Source organism: Ovis canadensis, chromosome 3 (assembly GCF_042477335.2).
Source record: "Ovis canadensis isolate MfBH-ARS-UI-01 breed Bighorn chromosome 3, ARS-UI_OviCan_v2, whole genome shotgun sequence".
NCBI classification, from domain to species: domain Eukaryota; kingdom Metazoa; phylum Chordata; class Mammalia; order Artiodactyla; family Bovidae; genus Ovis; species Ovis canadensis.
This window is the reverse complement of record NC_091247.1, coordinates 112,893,915-112,913,893: the sequence shown is the minus strand read 5'-3', so window position 1 is coordinate 112,913,893 and position 19,979 is coordinate 112,893,915. Positions and strand designations below refer to the sequence as shown.

Here is a 19,979-nt window from a genome sequence, read left to right as displayed (position 1 = left end):
TCTTGATATAAAAGTTACATTTAATTAATTTAATTAATAAATTATGTAGTTCTTAAAATTGTCTCATGTATAATTTCATTAAAAACTCAAGTAAATATAATAATAATAACTTCATATAATTAATGTTATTTTCAGTTAAAGCTGAAAGTCAGAGTGACTATTAAGACAATCAATGTAAATCTACTTGTGAAAGGGAGAAAAAGAGAAAGAAAGAAAAATGTCAGTCAACAAATTGAAATAACAAATAAAAATCCAACTGTTATAAAATTACTAAAAATCCCAGAGGGTCTCATTATCATTTGACATAAATTCTTACAGATTGATTTATTAACAAGAACTGCTAAAATGAGTATTGATCTCCATCTGCAAATAAAATTAGGATTTAGCAGAAAGAAGGAAAAGAAGTAAGAAGGGTTTTCAGACTCTAAAGCTGTTTTTTCAATGTTTTGTGTTTTACAGTGTGTGTGTGTGTGTGTGTGTGTGCGCGCGCGCACCTATAAGATAATTAAATTGTATAGGTTATTTGGTGCCTTGGCAAAGAGTTCTCTGGTAGAAAGCTTTGGTTTCCCATTGTGTTTGTTGTGTTGAAGTAAGGTCAGGGCTAAATTTGGAGTGGTACTGGACTTTCGCCATGTGACAGTTATCTCTTGGGAGATTCCAGTTTCTTTATTGAAATGAAATGTTTGAATTTAGATGGTTTCTGAGATCTATTAGGGAGCATAGGTCTAGTCACTCATTGCACTTGCTATTGCTTTCACAAAGCCCTGAGTCTGCTTGCACACCAAATGTAATGAGAAGCCATTAAGTGAAACAGCTCTTTGGGGGTTTGGAGCATTCAGCCCAAGCATGCATGAAAGCAATGATGCTACCAGGTCATGGGGTTTGGAGGACTCAGACATTTCTCTGTCAGAGCACCCTGAGGCCAGAATAGTCTGGAAACTCCTCTAAGGTCTACCGCTGTGTCTGTCAGTTACCAAGCTTGTTCTCAACGTCTTTGTCTTTGATTTTTTTTAAGGCTATAACATCTACATCATAAACAAACAAAACAAAAACCCCAAACCTAAAAAACAAGGTTTTTTCTTACACTAAAGTAAAATGTGTTTCACATTTTATGTGTTGGCCTTGGTCCAAATTAAATAATCTGGTACAGTCATTACAGGAACTTAAGACTTTAAATACTGTTCCTCATCGTTCCTCTTCTCTGGGTAAGCTTTACTACCTTAAAGAGCTTATTTTAAAGAGTTTGGGCACAAAAAGTGTTATAAACCGTTGTTGCTTAACTGCAAATTTTGTCAAATATTCTACTATTGCCTGTATATCTGACTTGAATCTTGTAGGAATGTTTGGTGATTATGTTACACCTTTCCTTTTAGGTCTAAGACAGCTTCCGAGAGACAAGCCCAGAGGCCTGATAAGGATATTTTTTCTTAAAATTGTTATGACATAATTTTTGTATGTGGTGTGAGTGTGCCTGTGTGTGCTCAGTCGTGTCTGACTCTCTGTGACCCCATGGACTCTAGCCCACCAGGCTCCTCTGTCCAGGGAATTTTCCAGGCAAGAATACTGGAGTGGGTTACCATTTCCTACTCCAAGGGATCTTCCCGACCCAGGGACTGAACCTAGCTAGGTCTCTTGTGTCTCCTGCGTTGACAGGTGGATTTTTTACCACTGTGCCACCTGGAAGCCCTTTGCACGCTAAAATCTAGCAAAAACAGAGTTGAAATATGGAAAACCATCTTTCCTGTCCCCCATAGTGAAGATGACTTCTTGTTCTAGACCTATGAATGACTGGATGGGAAACAGATTATTCTTATCAAACTTTCCAACTGCAGTGGAATATTCAAGCAATTATCTATACACGAATATTCCTCATTTATGTCTTTTAGGATATAATGGTAGAATTAATGATAAACCATTGTAACCAGATGGCTAGGGTTGTATGGAATTAGAGTTTTAGTTTATCTTAGGCACACTCTAACATTTTTTTTTCCTTTTTTCTGCAGCTATGTGGTGCCATTATCCTTTCCGTAGCTATTTCAATACGAGCAGGGAAAATTGGTCAAGAGGTAAATAAATATGTTATTCCATTGACAAAGTAGTTTATTTCTCTTATAGCGGTGAAAGTAATGATAGTAATAATAAAATGTTTTTATAGCATTTTCCTAACTGCCTCACATAATTATTTGTGCTAAGTGATTTTATAATTTAGTTAATCAAGATTGCTCACTCTGTGCCTGGCACTGTGTTAGGCATTAACGAGTCCTTCTGGAGAACAGAGATGTTACTCCCCAAATAGGAAGATTGCATTGAAAGTAGAGGTGAGAAGGGGCCAAAGCAGAAATAAGCCTGCTTCATTATTTGTTAAAGTATAGCCTGATTTAAAAAAAAGTTCATTCTAAGATTTTCTCCACCAAAATAAATAAATAAATAAATAAATACAAGATAGCCTGAAATTATCTACAGGATATAGACTGCTTTGCCTCTCCAACCAGGAGAAATTTTGTACAAGACATTGACAATTAATTTGGCTGATTCCCAGGGTGAGGTGGTGCTCCAAAAGGAAAGATGGTAAGATGTTCTCTTGGAGAAGAATTACTTGAATCTGTTTTATTTCTTTTTTTTAACTGTTTTAAAGGCAGCAAAATTCAAAGAGAGTTGTAATGACTTGGGGCAGCTGGTGTTGAGGGTAATCCCTTGTAACAGTAAGAGGCTGGTCATAGCCACGCAACTCAGCAGTTGACTGGTGATGTCCAACTTCCTGACATCAAGATAAGATTAGCAGGATCCCATTTCTCCCACCGCATGCCATTCCATGGCTGCCAAAGCACTTATCAGGATTTCTGTAGGTCTGGAGGAAGTTTAGTTCATACAGTTAATTCTGGCTCTAGTCTTTATTTCCATACATGTGGTTTCTGTTCCGTACCACAGTGTCACAGTGTGGAAAGAGTGTGGGGGTGGTGGGGGGGAGGGTGTGTGTATGTGGGGTTGTTCTGTCAATTTTAGTCAGCACAGGTGCCTGGCACCATTTCCTGACTTCCCTGCTGCCTTTCTCCTGTCTCCCTTCTTCTCAGGGATGTCCCACCCTTGAGATTGTGATTCTTACCTCTTGCGGGGCAGTTACCTTGTGCTCTGTTATCTGGATTCTCACCACTGTTCAGGCTCACATATTCTACTTCTAGGGCCATTTCAAAGTGTTTGCCCAGGTAAAGTTTCCTCTTTAAGAGGACTATCAGTTCCTATCTAATAAGTATTAAGTTATTCTTAAAACAAAAATTCAGGTAATGCATCATCTATTAAAACTCATTTGACCGTGGTGCAATTATATGCTATTAGACATAATAACCTAGTTGAAAGAAAAAGCAAGTTGACGTCTCTTTTGATTCTTTTTCCTAAAATGGGTGGGTTTTCTGGACCTTTCTTTTTTTTTTTCCTCACCTTCTCTCTTTCTCTCACTGTTTCTCTCTTGTTTTTCCTTCTTTCTTTCCCTCCTTTTCTTCCCTCCCTCTTTCTTTCTTTTCCTTTTCTTTCCTTTCCTTTAAAATTTGCTTTCTACCATTAGAGAACCCAGAAAACCACAGTGGTGATTAAGCACATCTTCATTCTGAGCCTCGCCATGGTGAGGACACTGAGTCGGAGACAGGTGTGACAATGAGTTGGTAACATTCTACTCCATCTGGACTTTGTTGTTTTATACTGATAAATATAACTGTGACTTCTTGATGTCCTTGGATTCTGAAATTTGAGCCAAGAACAGTATTCAAAAGTGTATAGAATCATTGAGAAACTGATGTCTGACTTGGGAACTCATAAATAAGCATAGAGATTAACAGCCATTGATTTAGAGGGTGCTTTTCCTGGTGGCTCAGAGGTTAAAGCGTCTGCCTGGAATGCGGGAGATGCAGGTTCAATTTCTGACCGGGTTCAATCCCTGACCCAGATTCGATCCCTGGGTTGGGAAGATCCCCTGGAGAAGGAAATGGCAACCCACTCCAGTACTCTTGCCTGGAGAATCCCATGGAGGGAGGAACCTTGTAGGCTACAGTCCATGGGGTCACAAAGAGTCGGACACGACTGAGTGACTTCACTTCACTTTGGCCTTTTTTTTAAGATGTGTGTGCAACCTGTATTTCATTTAAACATTTTATTGTGTTTCTGGTAGATGTGGGAATGCTGTATTTCCCCCCAGTGCTTCTGGTAAACAAACTTGGTGTTTAGTCTCAGAAATTACACACATTGAATGTATTAAAGAGCTGTCCTTGAGAGAGTTACTCCAAATCTGGGGATAAGAATGAGTTAATAGAGCTAGACATCATCTTGAGTTATATTTTGACTCTTGTACTCTGTCTCTATTCCCTAAACAAAAGGCAGTATCATCCAGAACAACTTTAACCAGCTTGACAGACGAGAAATTGACTTATATTTATTCAAAGTCAGTGACAAAGAATCAAGACTGTGCAGAGGACCAAAGTTTACTACTGGAAAAACAGGAGAAGTTTTAGAAGGGGGAGACCTGAGAGCAAACACAGAAAAGAAGGATGCCAGGATGTCTTTGTGCACATCTTTCAGCAAAGCCATGGGTACTAAAGTGTCCCCTAGAGATGCCTTGTTCTCCCTCAGGATGAACTCAGCCCTGCATAAGGCAAAGTGTATGTGCAGCCATCCTAGGAGATTCCTTATAATCCAAAAAGGACCCTGAGTCTTCTTCTTCAAGGTTCTGTCATGTCCTTTTCTATAGAAATTCCCCCCTCATCCAAAGACACACAGAGACTGTGTTCTTCCAAGACAGCTTTTATTTTTTTTTTATTCTTTTTTTAAATTTTAAAATCTTTAATTCTTACATGCATTCCCAAACATGAACCCCCCTCCCACCTCCCTCGTCATAACATCTCTCCAAGACAGCTTTTAAAACTGCTGTCTCTTCCCTGAGGGCTTGCCAGGTGGCACAGTGGTAAGAATCTGCCTACCAATCAATGCAGGAGATGCGGGTTCAATCCCTGGGTCAGGAAGATCCCCTGTAGAAGGAAAAGGCAACCCACTCCAGTACTCTTGCCTGGAGAATCCCATGGACAGAGGAGCCTGGTGGGCTACAGTCCACGGGGTTGCAAAGAGTCGGACACGACTGAGCCACCGTGCACACACATCTCTCCCATGACACAAATACCTGAATTCAAATGTTCACTTTGTTTCTAAATAAGAATAGCCACTTGTTGGGCTGGTCTTAAAACAGTGACCGTTATGTAGCCAGCACATCGTTTTCAGGCCACATTGGTAGTGGGTTGCTGTGCCCAGATCAGTCTCATAGAAGTGCTTCATTACCTGCCAAATAAGTGCTGGCCACACTCTGCAGGGGCCTCCCAGGTGGCTCAGTGGTAAAGAACCCGCCTGCCAATGCAGGAAACTCAAGAGATGCGAGTTCCATCCCTGGGTTGGGAAGATCCCTTGGAAAAGGAAATGGCAACCCATTCTGGTATTCCTGCCCAGAAGATCCCATGGACAGAGGAACCTGGCGGGTTACAGTCTGTGGAGTCGCAAAGAGTCAGACACGACTGAGTGACTGAACAACAGCAACAACACGCTGTTCGCGTCTCACTGGCAGCTATTTGACCTACTGTTTCTATATCCGGGTTGTCTGACCAAAGTACCGATAGCTCCGCTGGCGAGGCTTCAACTGTCTTGGATGTGTTAGGGTTTTCCTGACTGGCTATGATGTCATGAAACAATGTTTGATGGTGAGTGGGTTTCCTGATGCTGCTTTTTTGGGTTGTTGTCTGTCTTCACTCAGATGCCATGCCTGGTTACTAACAAAACTGATCTCTTAGCTCCAATCTTAACAAGCAAACCAATTAAAAAAGAAAGAAAGAAAGAAAGAAACCAGAAAAGCCTGAAAAAGAGGCAAACAATCTTAAGGACTTAACCAAGCTTTCTAAATATGCAAACTGAAACATTATCTGTAAGCATCAACTCTTAAAGACAAAAGAAGCCTTGGGTATTCACAGAGGCTGACTTAATTCCTTTCATAAGCGGGAAACTGGAGCCCAGTAAAGTTAGTTGACTTTCATGGTTAGAAACTAATTTATAAAGACTCTGACTAGAATATAGATTTTGTTTTAGTGCGCTTACATCTTGGGCACATTCCTTCCTTCTGATTGTCAAGCAAAGGCTTTGTCTAGGCTATGGATTGATTTTAAAAGTCTTTAAAAATGTAAAGATCATGAGTAGTAGTGTTCGTTTGTTTTTTGGTATTTCCTGTTAAAGGCACACATCTGCATACTGTGCCGCAGATCCCAGACGGCAGCCTCTTAGCTAGTGTAAGAACTAGTAGTCTGCCTAGAAATAACCCAGTAGATAAAGCTCCTGAGAGATGAATGGGCTGTGCACAGCACTCATATATCACACAGGCACAAGGTTTCATTGTTTCATTGTGATTTGCTTCTGGTCATATCTGTAGAGCAAGATATCGATTGAGGCTAGGTTATAGTGAGGAAGGTTATGTATGTGGGGAAGAGAAGAACCAAATTATGCAGGATTGGTAGTCCAGCCCATCATAAAGAGACCTAAGATGTTTTCCTCAATATCCCATTTCTAAATAGTCAGGCAAAATAAAGAGTTTCTGGAAGACTCTATAGACTATACCTCCTGGGAACGAGATAGACTTGATGTAGAATATCAGGAACTAGACTTATTTTCTTAGTTTAAAATATGGTTGGTTTGTTTTGGCAAATGTATAGACCTCTGTAATCACTATTACAATCAAAATGAGAAGAATTTTTATTAACTCATGAAAGTTTCCTCATATCCCTTTGCAATCTGTTCCCTCTTTACTTGATACTCTGCTCCAAGTCCATCACTGCTCTGATTTCTATCATCATAGCTTAGATTTACCTACTCTTTTTTTAATTCCCCATCTAGTTTTTTTTTTAATAAAATTATAGTTGCTTTACAATGTTATATTAACTTCTGCTGTACAGAAAAGTGATTCAATTATACTGTACATATATATATATTCATTTAAAATATTCTTTTCCATTATGGTTTATCACAGAATATTGAATACAGTTCCCTGTGCTACACAGCAGGGCCTTGTTGTTTACTCATTCTGTATCTAACAGTTTTCATCTGTTAACCTCAAATTCCCACTCCGTCCCCTCCCACCCCACCTCCTCCTTGGGACCACAAGTCTCTCCTCTATGTCTGTGAGTCTGTTTCATAAAAGCTCATTTGTGTCATATTTTAGATTCCACATATAAGTTATATGATATGGTATTTATCTTGCTCTTTCTGACTTACTTTACTTACTATGATAATCTCTGGGTTCTTTGATGTTACTGCAAATGGCATTACTTTATTCTTTCTAATGGCTGAGTAGTATTCCATATTGCAAGTGTGCATATGTGTAGCATTGTATGACTATCAGACAATGTTTGAATATCAGACATTGTATGAATAACAGAGCATATCTTCTTAAATTTTTTATTTTTAATTGGAGAATAATTATTTTACAATATTGTGATGATTCCTGCCACACATCAACATGAATCAGCCATAGGTATACATCTGTTCCCTCTCTCTTAAGCCTCCCTCCCACCTCCCTCTCCATCCCACCCTTCTAGATGATCACAGAGCACTGGCTTTGGGTTTCCTGCATCATACAGGAATTCCCACTGACTCTACATTTTAGATATGGTAATGCATATGTTTCACTACTACTCTCCACAGTCTTCCCACCTTCTCCCGTCTACTGTGACCAACAGTCTGTCTTTTCTGTCTGCATCTCCTTTGCTGCCCTGTAAATAGGACCATCAGTACCATCTTTCTAGACTTTCTCTATATGCATTAATAATGATATTTGTCCTTCACTTTCTGACTTACTTCACTCTGTATAATAAGCTCTAGGTCCATCCATCTCATTGGAACTGACTCAAATGCATTCCTTTTTATAGCTGAATAACATTCTATTTAGTATATTCACCACAACTTCTTTATCCATTCCTCTGTCGATGGACGTCTGGCTTGCTTCTATGTCCTAGCTATTTTAAATAGCATATATAGCATATCTTCTTTATCCATTCATCCATTGATGGACATTTAGGCTGTTTTGATGTCTTAGCTATTGTGAATAGTGTTGCTTTGAACATAAGGATGCATATTTTTTTGAATTATAGCTTTATCTGGATATATGCCTAGGACTAGGATTGCTGGGTGATATGGCAACTCTATTTTTAGTTTTTGAGGAACCTCCATATTGCTTCCATAGTGACTGCACCAGCTTTTACCCCACCAACCATGTAGGAGGGATCCCTTTTCTCCACACCCTCTCCCTCACTTTTTTGTAGGCTTCATCACGGCCATTCTAATTGATATGAGATGATATCTCATTATAGTTTTGATTTGCATTGCTTTAATAGTAAGCTATATTGAACACCTTTTCACATGTGTGTTAGCTATCTTTATGTCCTTGTAGAAATGTCCACTTAGTTCTTCTACCCATTTTTTGATTGCATTGTTTTTGTTGTTGTTGCTGTTGATAGCATGAGCTATTTGTATCTTTTGTAAATTAATCTCTTGTAGGTCGCATTTTTGCAAATATTTTCTCCCATTTTGTAGGTTGTCTTTTTGGTTTTTTTTTTTTTTTTTTAAAGGGTGATAAAAACTGTATTTATTTTTTTTTCTTTTTTTTTTTTTTAGTTTTAGTTTTTTATTTTTTAAATTTTAAAATCTTTAATTCTTACATGCATTCCCAAACATGAACCCCCCTCCCACCTCCCTCCCCATAACATCTTTCTGGGTCATCCCCATGCACCAGCCCCAAGCATGCTGCATCCTGCGTCAGACATAGACTGGCGATTCAATTCACATGATAGTATACATGTTAGAATGTCATTCTCCCAAATCATCCCACCCTCTCCCTCTCCCTCTGAGTCCAAAAGTCCGTTATACACTTCTGTGTCTCTTTCCCTGTCTTGCATACAGGGTCGTCATTGCCATCTTCCTAAATTCCATATATATGTGTTAGTATACTGTATTGGTGTTTTTCTTTCTGGCTTACTTCACTCTGTATAATCGGCTCCAGTTTCATCCATCTCATCAGAACTGATTCAAATGAATTCTTTTTAACGGCTGAGTAATACTCCATTGTGTATATGTACCACAGCTTTCTTATCCATTCATCTGCTGATGGACATCTAGGTTGTTTCCATGTCCTTGCTATTATAAACTGTGCTGCGATGAACATTGGGGTACATTTTGTTTTGTTTATGGTTTCCTTTGCTATGCATAGGCTAGTAAGTTTGATGATATCCCATTTGTTTATTTTTGCATAGATTTATCTATTCTGGATTGCTATATAAATGGAATTATACAGCAGTCACTCTTGAATAAGGTACATTTAGCTCAACATAATATTTTAGAGATTTGCTCATACTGTTGAGTCAGTAGTTTGTGGAACTTCAGTTCAGTTCAGAGGAACTTAGGCTTTATAATTTAACTAAACTGCCATAAAAACATATTTATGATGCTACTTAGGCATAAAACACAAAATATGCAAATCAAAGATCACATCATGGATAAAGCTACTGATCCTTCTAAACTTGAAAAAATTTTTGTTTGAAAAGCCTATTGCATTTCTTCCGTCCAACATCCAATATAAATCTTCAAAAGACATAAAATTGGAACATTGGACAAGTAATACCTCAAAAGAAGGTAAGCTCCTTAAAGGCAGGAATTTTTGCTTGTTTATGTCACTGTAGCATCTCAGTGTCTAAGAACAGTGTTTGGCATATAGTAGTTCCCCAGTGGATATTTGTTGAATAGCAAACATCAAGAAAAGGAATTTTCCGTCATTAATCTCTTTTTCATTTTCAGATTTTCACTCCTGGGGATGCTAACCTTAGCCCTTTTATTGCTGTGAATATATTAATTTTTGTGGGTGCTGTCATCATGATTCTGGGTTTCCTGGGATGCTGTGGTGCCATGAAAGAAAACCAGTTCATGATGATTTTGGTGAGTTTTCCCAATGCATCCCAATACCCAACTTTCAGACTTTGGAGGATTATCTCCCATCCCCATTATCTGTAAGAAGGACTCGTGAAGACTGATGTAACCCTCACTTTATTTAGAGGGTTTGGTTGTGGAAGCTAATATAATTATCTCAAATTAGAGGGTACCCTGAGAGAAGTAATCCAAGTCTATGTCCCAACCAGTAACACTGAAGAAGCTGAAGTTGAATGGCTCTATGAAGACCTACAAGACCTTTTAGTACTAACACCCCAAAAAGACATCTTTTTTATTATAGGAGACTGGAATACAAAAGTAGGAAGTCAAGAAACACCTGGAGTAACAGGCAAATTTGGCCTTGGAGTACAGAATGAAGCAAGGCAAAGGCTAACAGAATTTTGCCAAGAGAATGCATGGGTCATAGCAAACACCCTCTTCAACAACACAAGAGAAGTCTCTACACATGGACATCACCAGATGGTCAACAGATTGATTATGTTCTTTGCAGCCAAAGACGGAGAAGCTCTATACAGTCAGCGAAAACAAAACAAAACAAAACAAAAATACTGGGAGCTGACTGTGGCTCAGATCACGAACTCTTTATTGCCAAATTCAGACTTAAATGGAAGACAGTAGGGAAAACCACTAGACCATTCAGGCATGACCTAAGTCAAATTCTTTATGATTATACAGTGGAAGTGAGAAATAGATTTAAGGGACTAGATCTGATAGACAGAGTACCTGATGAACTATGGACAGAACTCAGTTTCATTGTACAGGAGGAGGCAGTGATCAAGACCATCCCCAAGAAAAAGAAATGCAAAAAGGAAAAATAGTTGTCTGAGGAGGCCTTACAAATAGTTGTGTAAAGAAGAGAAGTGAAAAGCAAAGGAAAAAAGGAAAGATATACCCATCTGAATGCAGAGTTCCAAAGAACAGCAAGGAGAGATGAGAAAGCTTTCCTCAGTGACCAGTGCAAAGATAGAGAGGAAAACAATTTAACAGGAAAGACTAGGGATCTCTTCAAGAAAATTAGAGCTACCAAGGGAACATTTCATGCAAAGATGGGCTCAATAAAGGACAGGAATGGTATGGACTTAATGGAAGCAGAAGATATTAAGAAGAGATGGTAAGAATACACAGAAGAACTATACAAAAAAGATATTCATGACCCAGATAATCACAGTGGTGTGATCATTCACCTAGAACCAGACATCCTGGAATGCGAATTCAAGTGGGCTTTAGTAAGCATCACTATGACCAAAGCTAGTGGAAGTGATGGAATTCCAGTTGAGCCATTTCAAAGCTTAAAAGATGATGCTGTGAAAGTGCTACATTCAATGTGCCAGAAAATTTGGAAAACTCAGCAGTGGCCACAGGACTGGAAAAGGTCAGTTTTCATTCCAATCCCAAAGAAAGGCAATGCCAAAGAATGCTCAAACTACCACACAATTGCACTCATCTCACATGCTAGTAAAGTAATGCTTAAAATTTTCCAAGCCGGGCTTCAGCAATACGTAAACCATGAACTTCCAGATGTTCAAGCTGGTTTTAGAAAAAGCAGAGGAACCAGAAATCAAATTGCCAACATCCACTGGATCATCAAAAAAGCAAGAGAGTTCCAGAAAAACATCTACTTCTGCTTTATAGACTATGCCAAAGCCTTTGACTATATGGATCATAAACTGTGGAAAATTCTGAAAGAGATGAGAAAACCAGACCAGCTGACCTGCCTCTTGAGAAATCTGTATGCAGGTCAGGAAGCAACAGTTAGAACTGGACATGGAACAACAGACTGATTCCAGATTGGGAAAAGAGTACGTCAAGGCTGTATATTGTCACCCTGCTTATTTAACTTATACGCAGAGTACACCATGAGAAACGCTGGGCTGGAAGAAGCAGAAACAGCAATCAAGATTGCTGGGAGAAATCTCAATAACCTCAGATATGCAGATGCCACCCTTATGGCAGAAAGTGAAGAAGCACTAAAGAGCCTCTTGATGAAAGTGAGAGGAGAGTAAAAACGTTGGCTTAAAGCTCAACATTCAGAAAACTAAGATCGTGGCAATCGTTCCCATCACGTCATGGAACCCATAAGGAAGACTAACAAGTAAGCAATTAGCTACAGCAAAGGTGGTCCAAGAAGAAAAGAGCAAGGATGGAGGAGGGAACTTTCAAGCTGGACGCAGAAGTGGATAAGGTGTTTGTATGGGTAAGGGTGCGATGAGCTTTCCAGGGAGAGGGCCTGGAACTATAATGCTAGCATCTTTGGGGAACTGAAAATTTCTGGGTATGGCTAGAGTGTGTAAGGACTATATTCAGTAAGTGATGGAAGGTGGGTCTGAGTGTGGACTAGTGTCAAATCACAGTGCATGCTAAGAAAATTGTAAGGACATGAGATAATCAGATTTGTCCTTTAGAAATCTTCAAGGATAATTTGGGTTGAGATAACCAACAGATAATTTACTTTGAACACATACACAGTAGAAAATAATAAGTAGATATAGAAAAAAAATTTTAATTTAAGTATTTATTGGATAGAAAACTGACATAAAAATTTATCAGAGCTCATCTGAACTTGTTTCTTCTCTAATAAAAGAAGCATTGTGTCAGTCCCTGAACAAATATTTTTTAACTGATGGTTTATTATGAAGCAAGGTAAAAGAGCTTTCAGTTCAGTTCAGCTCAGTCACTCAGTCATATCAGACTATTTGTGACCCCATGGACTGCAGCATGCCAGGCCTCCCTGTCCGTCACCAACTCCTGGAGCTTGCTCAAACTCATGTCCGTCGATTTGGTAATGCCATCCAACCATCTCATTTTCTGTCATCCCCTTCTCCTGACCTCAATCTTTCCCAGCATCAGGGTCTTTTCAAATGAGTCAGCTCTTCACATCAGGTGGCCAAAGTATTATAGTTTCAGCTTCAACATGAGTCCTTCCAATGAATATTCAGGACCGATTTCCTTTAGGATGGACTGGTTGGATCTCCTTTGAGTCCAAGGGACTCTCAAGAGTCTTCTCCAACACCACAGTTCAAAAGCATCAATTCTTCAGTGAACAGTTTTCCTTATGGTCCAACTATCCATATCTATGCATGATTACTGGAAAAACCATAGTTTTGACTAGATGGACCTTTGTTGTCAAAGTAATGTCTCTGTTTTTTAATATACTGTCTAAGTTTGTCATAGTTTTTCTTCCAAGGAGCAAGAGTCTCTTAATTTCATGGCTGCAGTCACTATCTGCAGTGATTTTTGAGCACCCCCCCCCCCCCCCCCGCCCAACCAAAATAAAGTCTCTCACTGTTTCCATTGTTTCCCATCTATTTGCCATCAAGTGACAGGACCGGATGCCATGATCTTAGTTTTCTGAATGTTGAGTTTTAAACCAGCTTTTTCACTCTCTTCTTTCATTTCCATCAAGAGGCTCTTTAGTTCTTCTTCACTTTCTGCTGTGAGGGTGGTGTTATGTGCATATCTAAAGTTATTGATATTTCTCCTGGCAATCTTGATTCCAGCTGTGCTTCTTCCAGCCTGGCATTTCTCATGATGTACTCTGCATAGAAGTTAAATAAACAGGGTGACAATCTACAGTCTTGGTGTACTCCTTTCCCGATTTGGAACCAGTCTGTAGTTCCATGTCCAGTTCTAACTGTTGCTTCTTGAGCCACATATAGATTTCTCAGGAGGCAGGTTAGGTGGTCTGGTATTCCCATATCTTGAAGAATTTTCTACAGTTTGTTGTGATCCACACAGTCAAAGGCTTTGGTACAGTCAATAAAGCAGAAGTAGATGATTTTCTGGAACTCTCTTGCTTTTTCAATGAAAGAGCTTTAATGGAACACTAATATCATCCCTGGTGGTTGGTTTTTGATTAATAAGGCCTCATTTGCAATTTGGGGACTTTAATTACTTGAGCTTGTTTTTATGAAAACTAATTTGTGGGAACCTCTGAAATTAGAATTCAGTATATCTGAGGCAGATTTCAGGACTACATTTGTAAAAAGACTCCAGGTGATTCTCATAGTGGTAGAGACATTGTTTTGAAGTCAGTTCTGAAATTCGTCTTGAAGTTTGAGTTGGTATTTTATGAAGAAAAAAATCATATTCAAACAACTTCATTTGAATTTTTGAACTTCCCTCCATTCAACATCGTACTGATGCCTACAATCCTATTATTCGATTTTAGTTTTAATCATTTTCCTTAGTCAGTCTCTGGAGCAAATGTTTCTGAGCAGTAATGGCTCCAACTTCGATTTTTGAGGCAGAGAGTAGAATAAATGCAGAGCATGGTTAATACTGTAATTAGGATCTCTAGTGCAGAAAGAAGCGCCATGTCTGAAATGTCCCCAGGTGGTTATGGAATGTATTGGGGATAATATTGAATATATTTTCCTTTTCTTTTTTGTCAGTTTTTCATAGGACTGCTTATGATCCTACTCCTGCAGGTGGCGGCAGGTATCCTAGCAACTGCTAGGAAATCTAAGGTGTGTACACATATTATACCTGACAGTTTTGGAAAAGTGCATAAAATTGACATGCTACCTCCTGACATGAATCATTTAACAGCACTTTTCAATTTTCAGACTGAACAAGCTCTGAATAAGACTCTCCTGATGAATGCACGTCTTTTGAGTTCAACAAATGAAAATGAAAGAGTATTCCAGAAAGCCTTTTCTGAACTTCAAGAAGAGGTAATTAGAACTTGTGGGTTATTTGGAGAGTTGGAGATAGTTCTCCTTTTACTTAATTTTTGACAGCTGTGTTCCTTAAGAATTGGAAAAATGTCTCCCTTTTGCATATTTTGACCAATTATTCTGTCACTATGCAATAAGAAGAAGCCGGGACTATTTCTAATTTTTTCCCCAGCTTCTTATGAAATTCTGAGGCAGTTTAGGACAGATATTAAGATGATATGTTTATGATAGATTAAGTCTTGATTGAGCCAAATCAATAATTGCTTTAATATTTACCATTTAGAAGGATAGTGTGTTTTGAATGCTTGGAATTTCCCTTCTCTCTTTCTCTGCCTCCATGTCCCACTCCTCTTTTATTTTTTTATTTTTCTTTATTTTTTTATCCACTTCTCTTTTAAAAATAATTATAGCTACTGTTTATTGTTGCTTAGTATGTATCAGATTTGCATTCAATAGCTCACTTAATTCTGACAACAAGTCTATGAGATGGATAATATCATTACCCTCATTATCTTTAACCAGAGAAAACAACGGCAACCCACTCCAGTACTCTTGCTTGGACAATCCCATGGAGGGAGGAGCCTGGTAGGCTGTAGTTCATGGGGACGCTAAGAGTCAGACACGACTGAGCGTCTTCACTTTCACTTTTCACTTTCATGCATTGGAGAAGGAAATGGCAATCCACTCCAGTGTTTCTGCCTGGAGAATCCCAGGGATGGGGGAGCCTGGCGGGCTGCCCTCTGTGGGGTCGCACAGAGTCAGACACGACTGAAGCGACTTAGCAACAGCAGCAGCAGCATTATCTTTAATAGACAGATGAGGGGATTACAACTTAGAGAGGCATGACAGCTAACAAGTGATGGGGTTGGAATTTGAATGCAGATCTGTCTGACTCACTAATTCTTTTTAATCAGTACACTAGCCCCCCTCCCCCTAGGTATGTATGTATGTATGTATTTATGTATGTATGTATGTATGTATGTATGTATGTATGTATTTACTTTGGCTACTTCACTGTCTTCAGGGTAAAGTCAAGATTTGGACAGAGGTTGAAGGTATTCTACTCTCTGGCTCCTACCTCGTATTTTAACTTTACTAAAGTCTACTCCATGAAGAAAGCACTCTGGTCCAACCAGTGTCTACTGAGGATGTGTTAAATACCTCTGCCTTCCTGCCTTTGCATCATTCCTCATCCTTGGAATGTACTTACTACTTTTCTTTTTTTTTTTTTTGACTTGCTTTCTTTTCTAAAAAATTTTTAATTGGAGGATAATTACAATATTGTGATGGTTTTTGCCATGCATCAGTGTGAATTGGCCACAGGCATACATGTGTCCCCTCCCTTTGGAACCCCCCTCTTCCCTCTATCCCTCCAGAATATCATAAAGCACTGGTATTGACTGCCTTGTGTCATACACCAAACCCCCACTGGCCATCTGTTTTACATATGCTAATGTATATGTTTCATGCTATTCTCTCAAGTCATCCCACCCTCTCCTTTTCCCACTGAGTCCAGAAGTCTGTTCTTTCTTTACAAATACTACCTGTACTTTGAGACTTGACTGAAATATTGCTCTGTGAAACTTCTCCGCTCTACAGTTTATTTACTCAGAATTTCCATCATATTAATGACATGTAGCATTTATTTCACGTATGCCATAGAAATCCTCAGACTCTCAAGAGTAGAGCAGGATTTACAGGACATTTAACCTGACTTATCATTAACTGGGGCTTCCCAGATGGTATTAGTGGTAAAGAACCCGCCTGTCAATGCATGTAGGTGTGAGATGTGAGTTTCATCCCTGGGTCAGGAAGATCCCCTGGAGAAGGGAATGGCGACCCACCCTAGTTTTCTTGCCTGGAGAATCCCATGGACAGAGGAGCCTGTTGGGCTACAGTCCATAGGGACGCGAAGAGTTGCACATGACTGAAGTGACTTAGCACACACATCAGTAACGGAAGTATTTTATGTTTATGTCCACCCACCTTCTAATTAAATATGGAAGAGCCGACAGTTTGCCCATTTTGCCCATCCCATCCCATTCCCTTTGCATCTAAGTCTGATGATTAATGTGTTCTTTCTTAATTTGAAACAAAATCTTTCTCCCCTAGACTTTATATAATTTAGTTTTAGTTCTTCCTTATGGAGTTTCAGAGGAAAAAGAAAATCTACTTCTACATATTGGAACTTTTTCTTTGAAACTGGCTTCTTGTATGACTTCTAAGAGCTTTGGTTTTTCAAGTCAAAACATCTTAACATCCCTGGTTTTTTGAACTATTTATCAGATGACATTTCCCCCAGAGCCCAGTTCCTATTTGGATAGACTCCAGCTTGTAAAAATTCTGCTTAAAGCATCATTTCCAGGAGCTGAAACCTGATATGCATTAGTCCCTGTTTAACTTCCTCTGTGCTGTGTTTCTCCTAGCTCAGCCAGAGCTGCATTCCTTGATCCTCTCTCCTCCTGGATCATTCCCACTTTAGAGTCCAGATTAATCTAGATTTAAAAGCAGGAAAAATATAGGCAACTCAGCTTCTCCACTGGGAGGGGCCAAGCATCCTTGATTTTCCCTGTTAATCTAGGACAAAATATACTACAGGTAACCACGGGGTCTCTGGGTGGCTCCTGAGTCACACTTGCTGCATGTTGTCCCTGGTATCCAAGGTCTTAGTGTCATCCACAGGATTCTAAGTGTTCTGTTTGTTGTAACACAATTCTTTTTTTTTTTAAATTATATATACATTTATACTTTTCTTCTGAAGACAATACACTTACTGTCAGATATTTTAATAGTGAAGCTTCAATAATTCAGCCACCTGATGTGAAGAGCCGACTCATTGGAAAAGATCCTGACTTTGGAAAGATTGGGGGTAGGAGGAGAAAGGGGCAACAGTGGATGAGATGGGTGGATGGCATCACTGACTCAATGGACATGAGATTATGCAAACTCATGTTTGGGAGATAGTGAAGGACAGGGAAGCCTGGGGTGCTGCAGTCCATGGACATGCTAAGAGTTGGACACGACTTAATGACTGAACAACAAAGACAAATAATTGCTTTACAATGCTGTATTAGTTTCTATTGTACAATGAACTGAATCAGCTATTTGTATGCATGCCTCTCCTCTTGCACCTCCCTCCCACCCCTCACCCCAGCCCTCTATGTCATCACAGAGCACTGAGCTGAGCTCCCTGTGTGGGGCACAATTCTGACGTATTTCCGTGCATGAATTCTGTGCCTGAAGCTTCTTGGGTTCACAGGACTATGGTTCTTTTTTACAGAATTGTCTATTCTGGTTTTTGTTTGTTTTATAATATATATCCACCAGGACTTTCTTTTCTATTTTTAACTAATGCTTCTTTGGAAAAAGAAAACTCTGGCTGGGTGACCTGGGGTCCCATCACACAGAGATAATTTGTAGTTGCTAAGTGACTTTCTTTTTGGTTTTCAGGGAATTCTCACACAAATTCTCTGCTAATATACTAGTAGAATGTGCCCATCTTGGATTCTTGGAAATGACTATTTGTATCATTCACTGAGAAGTGCCTTGTTCATCCATTGCTATCACACTTTTAATACATCCCAACCAACTTCTTCCCCAGCTGCTCCCACACCTGATCTGGTGACTAGATTCCAAACCAAGTTTAGCCTTTCTACCTCCTGCTCTGTCTCCTGTGTATCTCTATGCTGTCCTAAGGGATACTGTATTCCAAAAATGGATTGATCTGTGAGTGTATGTAGTGGGATTTATATTCTTTTTGATCTGCTGTGTCTGTATCAGTCATTCAAGTTTATTTAATCAGAAGGAGTGAGCAATTGATTGTGTCTACTGTGGAAGCCAGAAAAGAAGTTGTTTCAAGATTACTCTCTTTGCTAATATTGATTGACCTTGAAACCATCTGAAATCTCCAACTCTTTGTCATGTAAATATCTAATGAGTCATACATTTGTGCAAGTGAATCTTTGAGCCAAATCACAAGGCTTTATATCTGCCACAGTTGGACCTGCTGAAGGCCACTGTGTGAAATACCTTTGGAACTCCAATTTGCATTCAAGTGTATTAATCATCATTCCCACCTGTATATCAGCTATAGAGTTGAAAAGGCATTTTCCATAATGTTATCTAAAATATTCATATTAGTGTTGAACAGATCCTGTCCACATGAGAGCAATAACAACAACCACAACAACCACCACAAAATAGAACCAACAATGATGACAACATATATTGAGTACTTTCTAGCCCAGGCATTGGGCTAAACACTTCATATCTTCACATGGATATTCTAATTTATCTTTACAACAAAGCTATGAAGGAATGATACTATCATTAAAAACTATCATTATCTGTATTTTACAGATGAAGAAATTGTGGTGTAGAGAGGTTTAAGGAACGTGAGTAACAGGTCACTCAGTAAGTGAAAGTCCTTTTAATATCCTTGTATGGCAATGCATCTGAGCCTAAGAAAACCACCAAGTGTTGGTTCTATTTTCTTAAGCAATTTTTTCTTCTTTTCTGCATGAAAAGTTTTGTCTCTATTTAGAGCAAATATGACAAGAGGAGAGAGAATTACCTCTCACTTTCATCTAATAATACTGTGACCCATTACTCTGAGTCATTGGGCTTATTGCTTTCTTGTTTTCCTTTCCCAAACATGACCACAACTTCCCTTAGTGTTTGCCCGTGTTTAATGGCCATAGAAAACAACACTTCAAACAAAGCTAGTGGAGGTGATGGAATTCCAGCTGAGCTATTTCAAATCCTAAAAGATGATTCTGGTAAAGTGCTGCACTCAACATGCCAGCACATTTGGAAAACTCAGCAGTGGCCACAGGACTGGAAAAGGTCAGTTTTCATTCCAATCCCAAAGAAAGGCAGTGCCAAAAAATGTCCAAACTACCATACAATTATATTCATTTCACATGCTAGCAAAGTAACGCTCAAAATTCTCTAAGCTAGGCTTCAACAGTACATGAACCAAGAATTTCCAGATGTTCAAGCTGGTTTTAGAAAAGGAAGAGGAACCAGAGATCAAATTGCCAACATCTGTTGGATCATAGAAAAAGCAAGAGAATCCCAGAAAAACATCTTATTCTGCTTCATTTACCATGCTAAAGCCTTTGTCTGTGTGGATCACAACAAACTGTGGAAAATTCTTCAAGAGCCGGGAGTACCAGACCACCTTTCCTGTCTCCAGAGAAACCTGTATGGTTAAAAAGCAATAGTTAGAACTGGACATGGAACAAGAGACTGTTTCAAAATTGGGAAAGGAGTACATCAAGGCTGTATATT

At 39.1% G+C, this 19,979-nt stretch overlaps 1 protein-coding gene across 1 annotated transcript in view; it reads left to right on the top strand.

Annotated features, from left to right (window-relative positions):
• The window catches only part of TSPAN8 (tetraspanin 8), a 184,266-nt gene that overhangs the window by 155,784 nt on the left and 8,503 nt on the right, over positions 1–19,979 (top strand). The window contains exons 6-9 of the mRNA XM_069584009.1: positions 2,004–2,066; positions 9,862–9,999; positions 14,403–14,477; positions 14,577–14,684. Of these exons, the coding sequence (XP_069440110.1) occupies positions 2,004–2,066; positions 9,862–9,999; positions 14,403–14,477; positions 14,577–14,684 (384 nt within the window). The remainder of the gene's footprint in view (positions 1–2,003; positions 2,067–9,861; positions 10,000–14,402; positions 14,478–14,576; positions 14,685–19,979) is intronic.